Source organism: Typopeltis vanoorti, chromosome 22, assembly GCF_054136105.1.
Source record: "Typopeltis vanoorti isolate ZY-2024b chromosome 22, IOZ_Tvanoo_1.0, whole genome shotgun sequence".
Taxonomy (NCBI): Eukaryota; Metazoa; Arthropoda; class Arachnida; order Uropygi; family Thelyphonidae; genus Typopeltis; species Typopeltis vanoorti.
In genome coordinates, this window is record NC_143570.1 from 93,167,501 (window position 1) to 93,189,574 (window position 22,074).

At 32.7% G+C, this 22,074-nt stretch overlaps 1 protein-coding gene across 3 annotated transcripts in view; it reads left to right on the forward strand.

The window, feature by feature from the left end:
• fray (oxidative stress responsive kinase frayed) overlaps positions 1–22,074 on the forward strand; it is a 570,703-nt gene that overhangs the window by 312,458 nt on the left and 236,171 nt on the right. For all 3 annotated transcript variants that reach the window (XM_090411795.1, XM_090411792.1, XM_090411793.1), the window contains exon 10: positions 12,790–12,838. In XM_090411795.1, coding sequence (XP_090267921.1) covers positions 12,790–12,838 — 49 coding nt within the window. The remainder of the gene's footprint in view (positions 1–12,789; positions 12,839–22,074) is intronic.

Below are 22,074 nucleotides of genomic sequence, written 5' to 3' on the forward strand. Positions count from 1 at the left end.
GTTCCAAGTGTGATTAGAAGTGTAGCCACCATTTTCAATAATTTTGGATAATTTTGAAAAAAATTTCCTAGCTGCTGGCTCATCTGCAGATGCAGCTTCTCCTTTTATTTTTGCATAATGAAGCACGAATCTTTTGAGAAATTTTGTAAGCCAACCTGTGCTTGCCAAAAAATCATAATTATTGTTTCATGTTGTTGGCTTCTTTTCCTGAATATGTTTGTACAACCGTAATGCTCTCTGTTTGATGACATTTCTGTCTAAAGGTATTCCTTTTTGCGAGCAATCTTCCATCCACATCACTAGTGACTTTTCCATCTTCACTTTTATAATATCTCTCATATATGATGATGACTTGGCACTTAATTTTGTTCCATAAAGAACAGGCTTTCTAATGACCTTTTCATTTTTCTTAATCGTTCTCATGGTAACTTTGTTCAATCCAAAATATTTCCCTAAGGATGTTGAACCTTCTCCAGCTGCTAACGATCTAAAATTTGTGTCTTAGTTTCTAAAGAAATAGCTTTTCTATTCTTCTTTTGCTTGTGTTAACTGAATTATCTGATCTCATGATTAATGGGGTAATGTTAAGAAAATATCTGAAAATAATCAATAATTCATTTTAATAATTTGATATTCTTCTTCTTCTTTGGTGCATCAATCCGAAAATTGGTAAATATAGCAGCACATCACAACATCCTGTCTTGTGACTTCCTTTTTATCTCTTCATAACTCTTAGTGCCAATTAGCATCATTATATTATTTATATATGAAATTCTTGGTCTGCCTTGTGGCCTCTTTCCTTCTAGTCCCTTCCATTATTTCCATAATATCCAATTTGATATTATGCATACAAAACTTCAAAATTTAATACATACCTGTGTAACTCTATTGCATGAACAAAACACAAGGCGTGTAAACATTTCGAATTGTAAACAAGAAATGATTGTTTAGCAAACAGCCTTAACTCCTTCCAAGCAGCTTTATATAGGTGGGCCTCCCATAACAGACCAACTTCAAGGAATCAGCATAGCACCCTTCTGCTTCCAGGAACCAATGACAAGGATCATCTTTCGGCTTAACTTCAGGGAATCGTAATTACAAAAATTGATTTTTTTTTTTTTTTTCTCACCACAATTTTCTACATTCTGTAGTGTAGAGTAATCTCTAATATTTAAGACATCGAGGCGGGTTCCCCCATAATTCAAGTTTAAGTTCAAACAGAAATTTTAAAAATAAGTGCAATTTGAACCGTGTTAAACCAAAATATACTGTGTAGAAATAGAATTGCTTTTGTTTTATAAACTGTGTTATTTCGAAATTGTGTTAAAAAAAAAAAAAAAAAGTCCATGTGAAAAAGAGAATTAACTATATTGGCCAGCATGTGTAGGCGTATGGTAAACAGTGAATGAAAGACTGTCAGAAGGAAGTTGTGTTACAATTGTATCCGGAAAAGGAAGCGTGTTCTGACTTTCAATTTTGCTTGTGTGTTGTTTGTTTAAGTGGCTGAAAAAAGTATCTAACGTCTAGCAGCCATGGGATCAGATAATGAAAACTGTATAAAGAACCATGTAAAAATAAACTGTATAAAGAGCCAAAACAATTAGTTTTGGCTCTTTATACAGTTTATATGTAGTTATACTCTTTATATGTAGTTGTAAGAGTATTTGAAGGTGACCAGATGAGAACGACTAAACTTAAAACTCATTTTGCAAGACCTCCTACATTTTATGGTCTTCCTAAAATACATAAGATTGACTTTCCTCTTCATCCAATAGTAGATTTTATTGATTCTCCTAAATACCGTATAGCCAAATATCTAGCTAAATTATTGAAATCTCACATAGGCAGCTCTAGTTCCTTTCTTAAAAACTCTTCGGATTTCTTAGAAAAATTGAAAAATATCTCATTGCAACCTACAAATCTTATGGTGAGCTTTGATATAGAATCTTTATATGAAAATGTATCTCTCAAGAAGACTTTAAAATTACTGGGCTGACATCTTTCCAAAAGACATTATAAAACTATTCAATTTCTTAATACACTCTGGATATTTCTTATATCAAAACAAATTTTACAGCCAAGTAGAAGGAACAGCCATGGGAAGTCCTCTCTCTCCTGCTTTAGCCAACTTTTATTTAGCACATCTAGAAAAAGTCCTCTTCTCATCTATATTCCCTCAATCATCCTTTTGGGTAAGATATATAGATGGCATCTTTACTGTATGGCCTCACAATCAAGACTCCTTACCTTCTTTTTTAAACAGTATCAATTCCTTACATCATCTTATAAAGTTTACTATGGAAATGGAAAAAACAACCAGTAATCATTTTTAGACGTTCTCCTCATCCGGCCACCTTCAAATACTCTTACAACTACAGTTTACAGGAAACCAGCGTTCACAGGTCATTATATTCTTGAAGAATCTGCCCATTATCCTTGTCAAAAAACAGGAATCATAAAATGTCTAATCAGAAGAGCCAAAACTAATCGTTCTACTTCTAATTTTCTACAGAAAGAACTTTCTACTATCCAACAGCACATGAAACTCGATCGCTTTTCCAAAAAGAGTACACAACATCTTCTCGATTCTTATAATCCACCACTAAACAACAAAGATTCAGTACGTCGAGTTCCAATTCCATACATCTCCACGATTTCAGAACCTATTTCAATTCTGAAGAAATATGAGTTAACAGCTACTTATTCACCTAATAACAAATTATCTTCCCATTTTCCTTCTTCTGAAGACAAATGCTCGACTGTCTCTTCCTGGAGTTTATCAAATTCCCTGGAACTGTGATATCTCCTATTTTGGAAAAACTGGACAATCTCTATAAAAAAGAATCCGAGAACATCAATCCTCCATTTCATCACAATAGACCCGAAAAATCTGGATTGGCTCAGCATGCAAAGAAACTAACACAACATCCTTTGGTCAAAAACTCGCCTCTTACATTGATCCCGCTATAAATTTGAACATTTATTCAAAGAAAGCACAGAGGCCTTACTCCATCGTCCTAATCTGAATCAGAATAACTGTATATCTGTATCAAAAATCTGGGAAAGTCTAATCAGGATAACTCAATAATTCATATTAATTTTGTTATTTAAAATTATTGAAATTATTAATTAATATCTTTAATTCAATCATGTTTCTGCTTAAAAATATTTCTCTTTAATACTTAGTGATATAACATCACGCGACTTGTTCTATTTATAAATGATCTATTGTTAGTATTCCACCTTGAAATATTTGACTAATTAAATATCTTTCTTGTGTGTACGTGCTATACGATCTTTATGTCACAAGCATCCTTAAAATATGAAAGATAATGAAAACATTATCAGACTTTGGATTTTAAAGTAAAGGAATCTAGAGCATGTTGCTCAAAAGTTTTCATATAAAAATTAGCAATTGGGAGAGATAACAGTGAGCCCATGGCTGTACCTACTTTTTGCAGGTAAAAAATATTTTGCCACACAAAATAGCCAGAACATAGTACATGGGCAGAATGCTGACACAATATAAACAAATTAAATGCCCATTAAAGCCATCATAAAGTAACAATAGTCAATTAATTCCTTGTGGGCGGGTTTGAGAGAGTGCTGATTTTTCCATTTTCTCTTACGTGAGATAAGTACAGGCATTGGACTTGTTCATATTAGGACAGTTTAACCATAATGCTTCGCATTATATAAAACCATTCATAGGGAATCTACTCTTGTGTAAAATGTAGTATTTTTTCAAAGAAACTGTTTGCTGGAGGAAATAGTGTGGGCAAATTTCAAAATGAGAAATTGAATAAGAATTATTGGTGCCCTTGTTTTTCTTCACTGAATGTTTTCATCAGAAAAAAAGTCAATTTTTTTGAACCAGAATGTTCAAATTCACAAAACATGATGTATGTTTTATCATTCTTGCCATGAGCAGAGGCAAATTTTCTATATTTGCCAGAATACAAGCCACAACTGCAAGCAATGAAGCAGGTGTCTGGAAAGTTTAATGGAGGAAGCTTGCCTTTGATCTTTTTCTTTGAAAAGCACTAATTTAGTGGCTTCAGAGTGAATCCCATAGTTGCATCATGAGGAATAACATGTAAGTCTGTCTATAGAATGAAAAAGTATCTGTGGTTTCTTTCCCAGAGAAACAACAAAGTCATAACCTTGATAATACTAAAATTTCTTCTTAAGCAGTCAACCAGAAATATTAATTACCAATTTATCTAGATTAGTAGTGCAGGAAATTCATATTTTCATTTGAGCCTATAATTGATAAAAATCCTTTAGAAGATTCTGAGGAAATTTAGTGAACAATTTTATAATCAAAACTGAATGTTAGAACATCCTTAATAGAATTGATATCAGTATCTACAAGGACAAAAAAGATGTGATGGGGAAATTTGGATACGGAGAGCTTAACGACAGAGGAGAACAATTACTCCACTTCTGTAAAGCAAACGATCTAATGATTACAAACATATTGTTCTATCAATGCCCTAATAATAAATATACATGGACATCCCCAGATGGTAATATAAAGAACTGCATAGACTATATCATCATAAACAAACAATGGAAAAGATCAGTAAATAATGTACGAACATTAAGAAGTTTTGATTTTGACACTGGCCATGAAATATTAACTGCCAAAGTGAAGATAAAATTCAACAGGAAAAATAATATCAGAAAAGAAGAAACATCAACCCATCAAAACTAAAAGATAGCTCAAGCAGAAGTCGAACAGATGTGCTTGAAATTAAAACCCTCCATCTTCCAGAACAGCGGAAAATACTGGGAAGAAGGAAAAGAAATAGTGTTATCAATTGCAAAAGACACTCTAGGTCCCAAACCCAAAATAAACAAACAGTGGATAACCCAAGAAATCATAGCTACCATAGAAGAGAAAAGAGAGGCCAAGATACTTGTAAACCAACAAAACAATGAAGAGAATAGAGAAAAATACAGAGCACTAAAAAATAAAGTTGATAACCTATGCAAAAAAGCCAAAGAAAAATGGTTAGAAGAAAAAGCTAAGAAATGCCAAGAAGCATACCAACAAAACAACCTAAAAGTCTTCCATGATACTGTAAGAGAAATTACAAAGGAATTCTCAGCAAAAGCAGTAACAATGATAAACAATAAGATGACCGAAACCGGGAATATTGAATATATAAGAAAAATCTGGTCAAACCATTTTAAGACTATCTTCCACCAAGGAAACAAAACTACAATGCCAACAATAGAAGAATATAATGATCACCCAAAAATTTTACGAGAAGAAGTTAGATACGCAATAAAACAGATGAAAAACAATAAAGCACCAGGCATTGATACTATTCCTACTGGACTGTGGTCATATGGAGGCAGCATATCAATAGAATATTTAACAACCCTATTCAATAAAATACTACAAACAGGAGAGATCCCAGATGACTGGAGAACTGGAAAGATCATCCCAATATACAAGAACGGAGACAAAAGAGACTGCAGAAATTACAGACCAATCAATTTACTCCCTCACATCTATAAAATATTCATAAGAATTATACAAAATAGATTAAAAAAACACCTACAAAGAAATGATAGGCATAGAACAAGCTGGTTTCCGAGGAAACTATTCAACAATAGACCAAATTTTCACATTGCACCAACTAGCAGAGCTCAGCTGGGAAGGCCATAAAGAACTATATATTGTTCTTTTGTGGACTTTAAACAAGTTTTTGATAGCATCAGTAAAGAAATCCTTCTTAAAGTTCTACTAGAAAAAGCAATAGACAAATATATAATACAGTTTCTGATAAAATATTACTCTAAGACAAATGCAATAATTAAAAAGGACACACTCGCAACAAAACCCATAGAGATCCAAAAAGGAGTAATGCAAGGATGCCCATTATCCCCATGCCTATTCAACATATATCTAGAAGAAGTTGTAAAGAAGGCAATAAACAATGAGCCTGGAATTAATGTCAACGGTTTAAACATAAATAATATCAAATATGCAGATGATCTCGTCCTTCTTGCAAGAACCCCCAATGAACCACAAAAGTTGATCAACAAGCTAAACGAAACTTGTAAAACATATGACATGACAATAAATATACAAAAGACAAAAGTGATGAAAATAGGGAGGAACAGAACTACCATCTCAGCCACCCTAAACGGAGAACAAATAGAATAAGTAGACAACTTCATATACCTTGGATCAAAACTAACAGAAACAATAGATGAACTGAAAACAATCAAACACAGAATAGCGATAGGATGGACCACCATGGGAAAATTACAGAAAATCTGGAAAACAAACAAGATATCTAAGCAAGCCAAAATCAAATTATATGAAGCAATAATTATACCAACAGTCATCTATGGAGCAGAAGTGTGGACAGTTAAAAAAAAGAGAGGAGAAAAAACTGCTGGCATTTGAAATGAAATTCTTAAGAAAAATAAATAGAACAAGTTGGATAGAAATGAAAACAAACATCACAGTCAGACAAGAACTATTATATGAAAAGACAATAATAGAAAAAAATTAGAAAACAACAACTGAGATGGATTGGACACACTGTACACATGGACACAGACAGACTTCCTAACATCCTAATCAATACTTTTCCAACTGAAAAAAGAAGACCCAAAATTACCTCGCTGAAATGAATAAAGAATATCTCGGGATGCAGAACATATAAGGAACTTTTTAGAACAGCAAGGAATAGAGAAGACTGGAAGATCCTGCTCAAGAGAAGACTCAACCCATCTTAGACAGAAGAGAAGAAGAAGAAGATCTACAAGGACTAAAGATATTTTGGCTTCATTAAGTTGGCATAAGCTATTTACTTCATGTATATTGGAACTTTAGGGGACCAAAAATTTTCAACTGAGAATTACCTGGGCTACCTTGCACTTTAAGTAACTTAATCCTGTTAATGTTTATTTATTATTTTTTAGTACTGTTAATGCTTTTTTATCAATAGATGTTTAAGTTTACATTAGTTATCCACATTAATTTAGTTATGTCTACCAATTTGCATTCCTGTTATGAAACAGATGACAGAATTATTGTCATTCATTACAGAATTCAGTTACAGTTGACTCTCACTGTAGCAGACTTACTCACCACAGCAAGCTGCTTGTAGGACCCACAAGTCCCTATAAGTTATCTGTTTTGAGATTTTGAATGTATTTGGGACACTTTCTATGAATGGGTGCCCTAGAATTGTCAGCATACGAAGCATCAGTAGAAAAGAATTACAACTAACAGAATTAGAGAAGTGTCATGTCACCATGAATGGTATTACTGAAACTAAGAAGAATAAAACAGGTAAGATTCTTTTAAAAAGTCTTCTGAATAATAAGGTGGCTTATTTGGTCACTCACCAGTGATCAGGGAAAGGCGCAGTATCTATAGAATTTGAACAGAAAACAAAGACTTCATGAATGGGAGCCCATTCCAAATAATGATGTGGGCAAATTTCAAAATGAGAAATTGAACAAGACATATTTGTTCCCATGGTTTTCTTCACAGAAAGTTTTCATCAGAAAAAAATGAACATTTTTTGAACCATTAGGAATGCAGCTGATATAAAGAAATGGAAAACCTACTTCTTGTTCTGTCCCTAAACAGTAGTATACAAAACCCAGACATAGAGAAGTGTTTTGGTAATATTTGGAATAAAGGGTAAGGTAGGTAATAATGGCAGATATCTGCAAGATTTCTCCTCACTTGAAATTAGTCATTACAGCGTTGTGATATAAAACAGTGTTTGTAAAACACGGTTTCAACAACAAATGGGAATAGTATGTTAAGAGGGAATATGCAGAACAGAAGCTTTATTGTTGCTGCACATCTAAGATATGAGAATGTACATGGGATTTCAAATAGGAATTGACCAAAGCTTTCTACTACAGTAAAATTAAAAATGTGTATCAGTTTTTAAGAATCAGTCAAAAAACTCTTACTCAGATATTACTGAGTAAAAAAAAAAAATTAAGCAATTCGAAACAAAAAACAGTTGAAAAACTCTTACTTACTCAGACATTATCGAGTACAAAAGTAGAGCAAGGAAATTCTGTGCAAAAAGTAGAAAAATAATTCCATCATGGATATTTGAAGTTTAAGAAGTTCATAGGTAGTTAGTCAGCATATACTTTTAAGAAATGTAGAAGAAAATGCAGGAAAGGGAGGTTGTTATTTATCATAATCAATTATCCTATAGGCTGCGCCATTGTTATTTGTCATGTATTTTTATATACTTCTTTATTTTTGTTCCCTCTATAGTATATTAACTTTTTAGTCTACCGGCTGTGCCTTTGTTAATAATTATACTATATACTTATGAGATGAAATATTATATAAATTTCTTTTACTAACAATTATTTTTATTTTTGACTCCGAGTGTCCCTATATGTTATTATATTTGCACAAAGAGTTCACTCCAATTGGTGCAATGACTTTAACTCACTCTTTCAGAATCCAACTAATCATTGACTCAATACCAAGTACAAAATAAACACATTTAATAAAACTAAAACAATATATATACATTTCTAGTAATAATACATAACTATAACTATAGATTATATGGATCCAAGGCCTTATTTAAAAATATAAACTTACTCTTAAGACTAAACACTTTTTCTTTCACAATCACAAAAAAAATGTTCATAGTCTTTTTCTCTTTCTGTTAAGGCTCTTTTCCAGAAGTTATATGGCTCTGTACTTCATTTTCAGGATCCTTTTCATCAATCAATATAACATACATAAAGTCTTCTTGACTATCCTGTTTTCCTTTTAGTAGTAATACTCATCAGATCAGGCACCCTTAATACCTAAAAATCTTCTTAATTCAATATATTTTCTAAACTTTCACTTTCAGGCATTCTTAATACTTATAAAACTTCCTTATCAATATTTTCTCTAAGAAAAACATTCACTTTAGAATGTAAGCAACAAGTTCTCCTTTCATTCACAATACTAAATTGACAGTCTTAACTTATTCCACCTTAAAAACTTACAGTTTCAAGATTTCCTTTTATTCATTACTTATTTCTCCTTGAAACCTAATATTTTCACTATTCCCTTTTCGGAATACACTATAAAATATCTTCCGACTGCCACACACAAAAAAATATCAAGTTTCTTCTAACTTGAATATTTACCGGCCAATTTATAAAAACTTAGTTTCAAGATTTCCTTTTTATTCTTTACTTATTCCTGCTTGAAACCGATTATTTTCACTATTCCCTTTTCGGAATACATTATGAAAATTCTTTTGACTGCCGCACACAAAAAATCAAGTTCCTTCCAACTTGAATATTCCTCGGCCAGTGTTCTAAAAAACTTCCGAACGCTCTCTTGTTTACAACTGTAACTTGGATACGCAACGCTTTCCTTGTCAGCTGTCAATCACACATCAAGTTCTCTCCGGGAGCATGTGCACTTCACAAAAGTCAGAAACTACGCACTGCAATAAAATGGCTGACTCGCTGTATCCATCAGCGCTAAGAGAAAGTCTTTCACAAACACAAAATACAACAAACTTTCTTATAAGTAACACAAATAATCAGTTTAGTAAGTACTTCAATATTTTTACTTCTTTACATGTTACTTCTAATATAACATTTTCATAACGAGCACATCACAAGTGCAGACACTGCGTGTATGAAAACAAAAACTAACAAGCATAATTAAGATTTTGGAAAGAATATAAAAAAATAAATATCATGAAGATATCAATTGTCGGAAGCCACTAAATAAATATAGGAAAGAGTATCACAAAAGGAATCAAAGGTGATAGACTGATAGAGATGGATATTCTAGTTGTTTGTGATAATTACTTATTGATCAATGTAGAAAAAGCCTTTTCATATTTTGGAAACCTGAAATGGGAAAAGGCCGTTGAATTAGACAATGTCTTACTTGAAATACTGATATGATTGTTTAAAAGTTTTCCTGAAAACTTCATCACTAGGGCAAATCCAAGATAATGAACTGAGTGTAAGCATTAAATGGAGGAATTTTCATGAAGGGTGTATGAAATCAATCATAAAAGACTGAGAAGAAACCAGAATAATAATAATAATAAAGGTGTATATAATAAAAAAATAAATAAAAGTGTATATAAATAAAGTTGCCAGCCTGGTTGGCCAAGTGGTTAGCGTTTCCGCTCTCCAGCTAAAAGGCTGCGGGTTTGAATCCCCCCTTGGGCATAGATGTGATTGTCTGTGAAAATACTAGTGGTTGTGGTGGGCAGTAGATGGCGTTGGTGATGATGGTGGTAGTTGCAGTGAGCTGTGGTTGGTGGATTGAGTTTTGGAGACTGAGAGTTGTAGAGCAGGTGCCCTCTCTCTCGATGAGTCTCTGGACTCCTTGGAGGTGTCAAATAATAATAATAAGTCAAATAGGGATTACCAAGGCTAGCCTTGCCACAGATGATCTAGAACTAACGAGAATATAAGAACAATTTTAAGCTTTGTCAACCTTGAAAAAGCAAACTATAAAGAGAAAGTGTTCTAAACATTAAAGCTGTCTGGTAGATGTATAGGTTGCAATGTTGAATTCAGTGTAAAGCAGGGTTATTTACTATCTTTATTTGTGATTTGTATAGATGACATCATTAATATCACCTGTCCAGATATCATATTTACACTTAGGTTGTAAAGAGACTGTGTGAAGGCTTAAAATATTTAGACAGAAAATAGGAAACATCAGCTTCATTCCAATTACAGATCCTGTACAACAACACATTTTAGCTATTTAGACACAGTTTTTAGTGAAGATGGCATCACATATAGATACAATCAATTCTCACCATAATAAACATTTATGAAAAACAGAAAATTAGGAAGGGAAGAGAAGTATTACTAAATTGCAGAGGAATTAAAACCAGCTAAGGTAGCTATTCCAGATCATAGTAATAATGCAGGCAGTGGATTTGATTGTTTGTTATGAGGTAGAGGTTAAGGGGGATAACCTATATAGTATGTGGGATGAAATATGCTGAAGAGGATTATTAACTGCATAGACAGATGCAATTTATAGATACAAGTAGGACTTTCATTACTTCAACTATACTATACTATAGAGTTGCAGAATGGAGAGAGAGAGAGAGAGAGAGAGCATTCAAGACAAGAGAAAAATAATATTTGAAGTTACAGGAGTAACTACTTTAACCAGAATGTGATGGGACTCATTTGCAAGATTACTTCTGGTAACAACATCTAAGAATTTGTATGTAAAAATGAGGTAGCTATTTTGTCTCCATTTAGAAGTGATCATGCAATTTAAATTTGGGAAGTGGCATATTATGTGAGAACTTTGAATTTAAAAAAAAAAAAAAAAAAGAATATTTAGAACTATAAAGTAGGCAATTATGATAGAACGAGAAGGCAGTTTGAAGCTGTCCTTTGGCATGAAAAGCTGCATAGTAGAGGTAATGTATAAAGATGTTTGAAAGGAACTTTATATCTGACTGTTCCTAGAGTTAGGAGAGTAAATCTCATGGTAATTATATGAATGAATGAGAGTTCTGAAACAAAGCATCAAAATGAAATGCAGATCTAGTACTGGATGAAAGGAATGATCATATGCCTGATAAATCTCATGGTAATTATATGAATGAATGAGAGTTCTGAAACAAAATCAGCATCAAAATGAAATGCAGATCTAGTACTGGAAGAAAGGTGATTATGCTCCTAATGAGTGGAAGGAAACCAAGATAATTCCATTGTACTAGTTAGTCCGATCAGTATCTCTTGGTCATTAAAGTGTTGTAGAGACTAATTAAGATCTGCATCCAGAGGTGGGTGGGTAGGTAGCATATTGGTATCCTCTTTATAGGATAATCACTTTGTTAAAGGTAAGTCTTGCTTTAGCAGTTTGCTTGCATTTTATAATAGTGACTGTAGGGTTAGTTTAGAAGAATGAATATACCACAGTACTTTTAGATTTTGCCAGGGCATTTGACTGGTTTCCACATAAGAGGTTGTTATACAAATTGAAAGGGATGGGTATGCAAAATACTTGTGACATAGTAAGTTAATTCCAGCAGTGTATGTGCCTTGCACTTAAATAGATTCCTGGATGTGATCGAGGATAGAGTTTGTCCTTGCTAATGAACAGGTGATTGCTAATTTGATATGTGGTTTGAATTTAAATTGTGATATTATAATTTTATAATGAAATCATTGAGAAGCAATTTAAAATATATTTTTTCATGGTTGATATTGCAGAAACAGCATAACACGTTTTCTGTTGTTCAAGTATTTGCTTCTTCATAGTCATATAAGACTGTTAATAAAGAGTTATAACCTTATGAATTCAGTCCAGATACCAGAAAGCATTTGTTTCATTAGATTATCATGAAAACTATAATAAATTATTTTATTGAGCATCTATTTTTTGAAGTCACTTTTACTGGACTAATGTCTGAGGATTTGACTAATTTTCCACCTGTGTAATATGATGTAGTGGAGTGACAAATATTTCATTATAAATGTACCTGCTAAGCTCTGCTTGTTTTTATAGTATCACGTATGTTTATTTCATTAAGCACATTTTAAAAACATACTTGTTAAGGATTAGGATGTGAAATGGTTACTTTTTTGACAAAAATGATCCATTTTGAAAAGATTTTGTTAAAACTATATTCTATGTAAAATAAAGGAGAAACTGGTTTACTTATAATTCTTGGTTTCTTGTATATTCTTTTATAATCTTAATCACTTCTTAAAAGCTGTTATGCATAAAAAATATCTGATGAAGTTAGGACTTTTTATATTTGTTTATAGGCCTACTGCCACAGAATTACTGAAACATCCATTCTTCAAAAAATCAAAGGTATGTCAAAACCGACTTCTAATTTTTGCCAAGTATTTACCATATTTGAATGTTTGACATTCATTCATCTGTATTTAAATAGTGGCCTTGTTGGTTGAGTGAATAACTTACCTGCTCTCCAACCAACAGTCTCTGATTTGAATTTTGCTATGGGTATGGATGCTTATGAATATCTTCAGATGGTAGATGAATTTCATTGCATTTTGTGAGACCACTGCCCTGTTTATTGGAAGCCTGAGGTAGAATTGATGTTTTTTGGTTTTTCAAGATTATCCACCTATGATATTAAACATACAATATGTTTGCATCCTTATTTTTTTTAGGTATATCATTCACATAAAAAAAAAATATTGTGTGTGTGTGTGTATACACACGTTTATTATTTTGATCAGTTATTCACAGTCTAATTTAAAATATTAAAAAATAATGTTTAAGTTAATGTGAAGCTTTCAGACTTAATAAGAAATGATAAAATATTTGATAATTATTATCCCATACTTTTAATTTTTATTTACTTCCTGTTGATTTAGGATGGTTGTGTTAGGTAATTTTTTCTCTTAAATTATTATTACTATGTATGCTCCTCCAGGAAGTCCAAGGACTATCAAGGGAGGACCATTTTAGTCACTCATATTTAAATACTTGTCATACCTCTCTTTAAATGCATTCTCCAGAGATGCTTCACAACATCTAACAGTAGCCAATTCCACACACTCACTATCACTAGCTTTGAAAGGAATCTGGGCTTCAAATGCTTCTTAGCAATGTCCATAGCCAGTTTTCATTGGTGACTCTGAATTCTGCTTGCACTAGCCATTTGCATCAATATCTTGCTTATTCTTATATTGTAATACCCACTAACTTATATGTTTCCTATAATATCTTCTCTCATCTGTCTATTCCTCAGACTTTGAAAACTGCATTTCTTCAATCTGTCCTGATGTGAGGAGTTTTATAGGCCAGTTATCATAGCCACTTCTCTAATCTTTCAAATGTGTTCTCATCTCTGAATCCAGGTGATTGTATATGCACATAGTAGTCCACATCCTCTTATCAAGCCTTGTAAAGTGCACGAATGTTATAAGTTAGTATTCTCTTGAAAAGTACAGTTATCTGATGTGATGAATTAAGCACTTAGCGATGTGGTCCCCAAACCTTTAACTTGCTCTCCTTTAACCTTCAACTTTCTATCTTCATTCTTCTTCTTCCTTTCCAGGCTTATAGGCTAAGTGGCCTGTTCCGGACTCAATTCCATCTTTTTAAGGGTCTTCCTCTGCATCGAGTATCTTTTGGGTGATAATTTAGAATTTGTTTAGGTATTCTGCTTCTATTCATTCTCAGTATGTGTTCTTTCCATTTTTCTCTATAGAAAATAACTGTTTCATTTAGTTATTCAAGCAGTGATATCAGAAATTTTTTTCTGATATCACTGCTTTTCATTTTGTCCATTATTGTGACTCCTTCAGTTTTGCGCAGAAATTTCATTTTGGATGATTCAATTCTTCTTTCATCTACTTTTTTTTATTGTCCATATCTCACTGCCATAAAGTAAGGTTGCTTTAGCTACTGTATTGTAGATTCTTATTCGTGTGTTTTTGTACATAATTGGGTTTAAAAATTTTATTTATAATGCCTGTTACTTTTAAAAAGTTTGTTATCTTTGGTTCTATATCAGCTTCATTTTCATATGACATTTGCAACCTAAATATTTCAATGTATTTACTTGCTCTATTATTTTGTTGTTTATTACTATTTTGCTTCTTATTGGATTAGCACCTTTGAAGGCCATGACTTTTGTTTTGTCTGTTGATATTTCCATACCATATGTTTTTATCAGATTATTTAGACTGCGTAATGATTTTTGTAGTTCATCTTCATTGTTTCCAAGGATTATTTGATCATCAGCAAAATGAAGAGTAGCTAATCTGGTGTTATGGTTTATCTTGAATCCTCCTTCATTAGTTATCTTCCATTCTTTTATGATTTTATGTATGCATATGTTAAAAAAAACCGGTGAGAGAGGGTAACCCTGACGTACTCCTCTATTTATTAGTTTCCAGCTTGATGTTGAATTATTGTACTTCACAGATATTTTATCTTGATGTATATTATATAAAGCTCTAAAGAGTTGGTTTGGTATTTCATATTGTACTAGGATTTCCCATAGTTTTTCTCTGATAATTTTATCAAATGCTTTGGTGTAATCTATAAAAGCTATGTGTGTTTCTATATTCATTTCTCTGTGTTTTTCAATTAATACTTTTAATGTAAATGCAGAGTCTATGCAAGACCTTCCTTTCCTGAATCCATTTTGTTCTTCTATTAATTTTGGGTCTACTATACGTTTAAGTTTATGCTAACATTTTTGCATATATTTTATAACAGGTACTAAGATAACTATTGCTTTGGTCCAATCTTATGGGCATTTTCCTTCTTTCCAGATCATATTATAAAAGTAAAGTAACCTTAGTGAGAATTCAAGTCCTGCATATTTGATAAGTTCCAAGTTTATTTTGTCTTCTCCTGTAGCCTTTCCTGTTTTGCTTTGGGTTAATGCTTCTGTTAATTCTTCTAGAGTGATGTTTTTCCAAGTTATCCAAGATGTTTACAGAAGGTAGTTTTCTGTTTTGAATGTTTTCATCGTACCATAGATCTTGGTAGTAATTTTGCCATGTTTCTATTTTAATGGTACTAATATCTGCTTTTTCTCTAGTTTCATTGCTTAGATCTTTGAGGATTTTATATGTGTTAGGTCTTTTGAGCATACAATCTCTCTCTAATTTTGTTACAAAATTGTTCCACCTGTTTATTCTCCTGCATGCTGCTTTTGCTATTGCTTTTTTTCTGCTGTATTCGATTTTTGATGCTATTGTTTTTAGGTTGAGCCATTTTTATGTGCTTTTTTCTTTTCTTCAATAATGCATTTCATCATCCCAGTCCCTAAGGTCTCTTTTTCTTTTCCACTTTTTCTTTGTTCCTGAACTTTCCTTTGCAGCTTATGTCATTATGGTTTTTAGGTTTGACCATTCTTTTGTGTTCTGATTTTGTTTTATACTTGTCATCCAGTTCTTTATTCTTTTTTGGTACAAGTCTTTAATACTATTGTCATCCAAAAGTCTAACTTTGAAGGATTCAAAATTTCTATTTTCCTTGTCCTTTTTTGTTGTTTTCCATCTTGGTTCCCATTTTATTTTTCCAATTAAAAGGTAATGATCTGATTCTATTTCAGATCCTCTGTATATTCTTGTATCTATTATCATTTCTGACATTTCGATATTGCTGATTATGTAATCAATAATGCTTTTTGTGTCTCTTGCTTCCCAGGTGTATCTGTGGATGTCTATGTTTGAAGAAGGTGTTCGTTATTTTAAGGTTATTGCTTATAGTAAAATCTGTTAATCTATTTCCATTTCTGTATACAGTTAAGTTCTCTGATAGGTCCTATGTTTGGTTTATATGGTTTATTGCCAATTCTTGCGTTGAGATCTCCTATTACCAAAATGTGATCCTTAGGATTGGGCTTATTTAATATGTTCTGCAGTTGGGTGTAGACGTTTTCTGAGTTAGTTTCTGAAAAGTCCTCTTTTCCTTCTTCAGGTGCGTAAGTTCCAATTACTGTCATATAGCCTCTGTCTATTTTAATTCTCATTTCTATTATTCTATCGCTCCAAAAGTTGTAATGGATTATATTGTTTCTAAGAGATCTTCATTGACTACTGGCAGAAAATTCTTAATATGATATGAAACTGCCTGTAATATCCTTTGTCCATAATGCATAACTAACTTTATACTTAGAAACATTGAGCCATGCTCATTAATGTTTGTCCTAAGTGTAATTACTGTAGACCAGGGTTTCACAACTGGGGTTCTTGGAACCCTAGTGTTCCACCAGATCAGAGATTGTGATTGAAGAAAAATAAATATATAAACATAAAGATATAGCAATGTTTATGCAATAACATAAGATATAGTAATGTAATTCCAAAAACAGAACTCATAATAGTGATGGGAGATTGTAACTCTAAAATAGGACAGTTCGCAGCAGACAAAAAAGATGTGATGGGGAATTTTGGATACAAAGAGCTTAATGAGAGAGGAGAACAATTACTCCACTTCTGTAAAGCAAACAATCTAATGATTGCAAACATGTTGTTCTATCAACGCCCTAATAATAAATATACATGGACATCCCCAGATGGTAATATAAAGAACTGCATAGACTATATCATCATAAACAATGAAAAAGATCAGTAAATAATGTTCAAACATTAAGAAGCTTTGATTTCGACACTGACCATGAAATATTAACTGCCAAAGTGAAGATAAAATTCAACAGGAAAAACAATATCAGAAAAGAAAACATCAACCTATCAAAACTAAAAGATAGCTCAAGCAGAAGTCGATTTTTAGAAATGTGCTTGAAATTAAAATCATCCATCTTCCAGAACAGCAGAAAATACTGGGAAGAAGGAAAAGAAACAGTGTTATCAATTGCAAAAGACACTCTAGGTACCAAACCCGAAATAAATAAACAGTGGATAACCCAAGTAATCCTAGCTACAATAGAAGAGAAAAAGAGAGACCAAGATACTTGTAAACCAATAAAACAATGAAGAGAATAGAGAAAAATACAGAGCACTAAAAAATAAAGTTGATCACCTGTCCAAAAAAAAAAAAAAAAAAGCCAAAGAAAAATGGTTAGAAGAAAAAGCTAAGAAATGCCAAGAAGCACACCAGTAAAACAACCTAAAAGTCTTCCATGACACTATAAGAGAAATTACAAAGGAATTCTCAACAAAAGCACTGAAACTGGGAATACTGGAGATATAAGAAAAATCTGGTCAAACCATTTTAAGACTATCTTTTACCAAGGAAACAAAACAAAAGTTAAATACTCAATAAAACAGGTGAAAAACAATAAAGCATCAGGCATTGATACTATCCCTACTAAACTGTGGTCATATGGAGACAGCACATCAATAGAATATTTAATAACCATATTCAATAAAATATTGAATAAAAGATGACCGAAACTGGGAATACTGAAGATATAAGAAAAATCTGGTCAAATTATTTTAAGACTTTCACCAAGGAAACAAAACTACAATGCCAACAATAGAAGAAAATAATGACTGCCCAAAAATTTTTGAAGAAGTTAAATATGAAATAAAACAGATGAAAAACAATAAAGCACCAGGCATTCATACTATCCATACTGAACTGTGGAGACATCATATGGAGACAGCACATCAATAGAATATTTAACAACCCTATTCAATAAAATATTAGAAACAGGAGAGAGAGTTTGAGAACAGGAATCAAACCTTGGAGATTCAGTGGCAAACTCTGAAGGAAACATTGATTGATTCTGCCAGAGAGGCATGTGGTGAGGTTGTGTGCAAAGATAAAAAAATCAGAACTCCCTGGTGGACACAGGAAGTTAAAGAGGCAGTGAAGGAAAAGAAGAAAGCATATCAAAAGTTCCTGGCAAATAAGTCAGCTTTTACTCTTACAGAATACAGAGACAAATGTAAGAAAGCTAAACAGTGTGTAAAACTAGCTAAACAAAAGTCATGGGAGGACTTTGGCAAGAATATAGAAAATAAATATCAAGAAGGTGGCAAAATATTCTGGAGGTTCTTGAAGAAGCTTAGGAATGGAGGAAAGAGTGCTGTAAAAGGAATTAGAGATGATAAAGGTGAAATGAAAACAGGAGAAAAAGATATCCTTGAAGTATGGAGTAATTACTTTGAAAAACTGCTAAATGAAACAAGCAGTGATGACAGCACAGTGATAAAAAACACTGACCAGGCATGTAGTCAGGAATACATATCCATACTTGAAGTAGAAAAAGCCATCAAACACTTGAAATGTGGAAAGGCAGCAGGAGTAGATGATATTCGACCAGAAATGCTGAAATATGGTGGTATAAGAGTCTTACAGTGGCTGCACTGCATAGTTCAGAAAGCCTGGACAGAGGGACAAATTCCCGATGATTGGAGTAGAGCTCTCATAGTACCCATATATAAAAAGGGAAATAAAACTGAATGTGAGAATTACAGAGGTATTTCCCTACTGAGTGTTCCTGGCAAGATCTATGCAAGCATACTTGAGAAACGGTTGAGAAGAATTGTGGAAGAAAAGCTTGGTGAAGAACAAGCTGGATTCAGGCCAAATAGAGGCTGTCAGGATCAGATCTTCACTTTGCGACAAATAGTCGAGAAAGCATGGGAATATAACAAAGATCTGTATTTAAGTTTTGTCGATTTGGAAAAGGCATATGACAAGGTGCCAAGAGAGAAGCTATTCAATACGCTGCAGTTATATGGTGTCAATGGGGCATTATATCAAGCAATACTTAGTCTTTATTTGAGTTGTGAGTCAGCAGTTAGAATTGAAGGAAGTACAGGAAGATGGTTTAATGTTAAATCTGGTGTGAGACAAGGATGTACATTATCCCCTCTGTTATTCATTATCTATATGGATCACATTATGAAGGAATGTGGTATTAAACCTGATATCAAAATTGGAGATGTTAATGTCAGCTCTTTGCTTTATGCGGATGATGTTATACTTCTAAATAAATCCGCTACAAGTCTGCAAGATTCTCTGACTAAATTGAATAGCTGTTGTAATAGATATGGTATGAAGGTCAGCAATAAAAAGACAAAGACAATGAAAATAGGCAGAATCATTGAAAATGTCAACTGTGTTGTGAATGGAGAACCTGTGGAACAAGTAAAACATTTCAGCTACTTAGGCACAATTTTTACTGAAGATGGTAAACTAAATATAGAAATAGACAACAGAATCAGCAAAGCTGGTATCGTGGGAAGTCAATTGAATAAATTCATATGGAATAAGAAAGAAATTAGTCGGAACACTAAATTAGCTGTATACAAGACTGTGTTCAAACCAATTTTAACTTATGGATCTGAGAACTGGGTCAGAAGTAAAACACTTGACCAAAGACTAGAGACCGCAGATATGAGAGTCCTGAGAAAGATTAGAGGCGTGAACAGATGGCATCAATGGCAATATCATATTAAAAATGAGGATATTAGGAAAGAACTTGACATTGTCAGCATCCAGGAATGCGTTAACAGAGCTAATCTCAGATGGTATGGTCACTTAAATAGAATGGGAGAGGAAAGATTAGCAAAACAAGTGTTCTCTGCCAGGTTGGCAGGAAAACGACCCAGAGGAAGACCAAGATATAGGTGGATTGATACGGTACAAAGTGCCTTAGACGATAGAAATATAAGATCTGATAATGTTGGAGTCTTGACAAGTAACAGACTGATTTGGAGGAAAATTGTAGATAGGAAGTTAGTAATGATGTAATTTTTTCATGTAGTACTGTCATATCCTGTACACCCCTTGAGGGTACATGGCAGGAATTTGATGATGATGATGATGATGATGATGAGATTCCAAATGACTGGAGAACTGGAAAGATCATCCCAATATACAAGAAAGGAGACAAAAGAGACCTCAGAAATTACCGACTAATCAATTTACTCTCCCTCACCTAAAAATATTCGTAAGAATTATACAAAATAGATTAATAAACACCTATGAAGAACTGATAGCATAGAACAAGCTGGTTTCCTAGGAAACTATTCAACAATAGACCAGATTTTCACATTGCACCAACTAGCAGAGCTCAGCTGGGAAGACCATAAAGAACTATATTGTTCTTTTGTGGACTTTAAACAAGCTTTCGATAGCATCAGTAAAGAAATCCTTCTTAAAGTTCTACTAGAAAAAGCAATAGATAAATATATAATACAGTTTCTGATAAAATATTATTCTAAGACAAATGCAATAATTAAAAAGGACATACAACAGAACCCATAGAGATTCAAAAAGGAGTAATGCAAGGATACCTATTCAACATATATCTAGAAGAAGTTGTAAAGAAAGCAATAGACAATGAGCCTGGAATCAATGTCGATGGTTTAAATATAAATAATGTCAAATATGCAGATGAACTCGTTCTTATTGCAAGAACCCCAAATGAACTACAAAGGATTGATAAATAAGTTAAACGAGACTTGTAAAACATATTTGAAAATAAATAGACAAAAGTGATGAAAATAGCGAGGAACAAAACTACCATCTCAGCCACCCTAAATGAAGAACAAATAGAACAAGTAGACAATTTCATATATCTTGGATCAAAACTAACAGAAACAATAGATGAACTCGAAACAACCAAACACAGAATAGCGATAGGATGGACCGCCATGGGAAAATTACAGAAAATCTGGAAAACAAACAAGATATCTAAACAAGCCAAAATCAAATTATATGAATCAATAATTATACCAACAGTTATCTATGGAGCAGAAGTGTGGACAATTAAGAAAAGAGAGGAGAAAAAACTCTGGCATTTGAAATTAAATGTTTAAGAAAAATAAATAGAACAAGTTGGATAGAAAATAAAACAAATAGCACAGTCAGACAAGAATCATTGTATAAAAAGACAATAATAGAAAAAATTAGAAAATAACAACTGAGATGGTTTGGCCACACTGTATGCAGGGATGCAGACAGACTACCTAACATCCTAATCAATACTTTTCCAACTGAAAAAAAGAAGACCAAGAATTACCTGGCTGAAATTAATAAAGAACATTTTGGAATGCAGAACTTATAAGGAACTTTTTTGAACAGCAAGGAATGGAAAAGACTGGAAGAGGGAAGACTCAACCCATCTTAGATGAACGAGAAGAATATTTATGCAGAGCTTCCCTGAGAACAAAATTATTTCAATGGTTCCTCCAGGGTAAAAAGATTGAGAAAGCCAGTCAGGAATTCAAGTGGTATAAAAATTGAATGAGTAGAACTCAAGATGTAAAAGTATTAAATTAAAATTTTACTCTTGAGAGACACTTATGACGTTATGATTAGGAATTATAGACACGTTAACACAGAATATTTTAATATTTCAGTCTGAAACTAACAGACTATCTTCAGTGGCTACATAGGAACAGCTTTTAACAAGGTGGAATACCAACACTTGATCATTCAAAAGTAGAACGAGCCATATGATTTTTCATTGCTAAGCATTAAAGAGAGGAAAAATTTCAACAGAGTGATGATTAAATTATAGGTATTAATTCACAATTTCAGATAATAATTTTAATTTATAAATAACATTAGACTAATGTAGAAATTAAAAGTCTCAAAAAAAAAAATTCATGTGTTATCCTGATTAAACTTTCCCATAT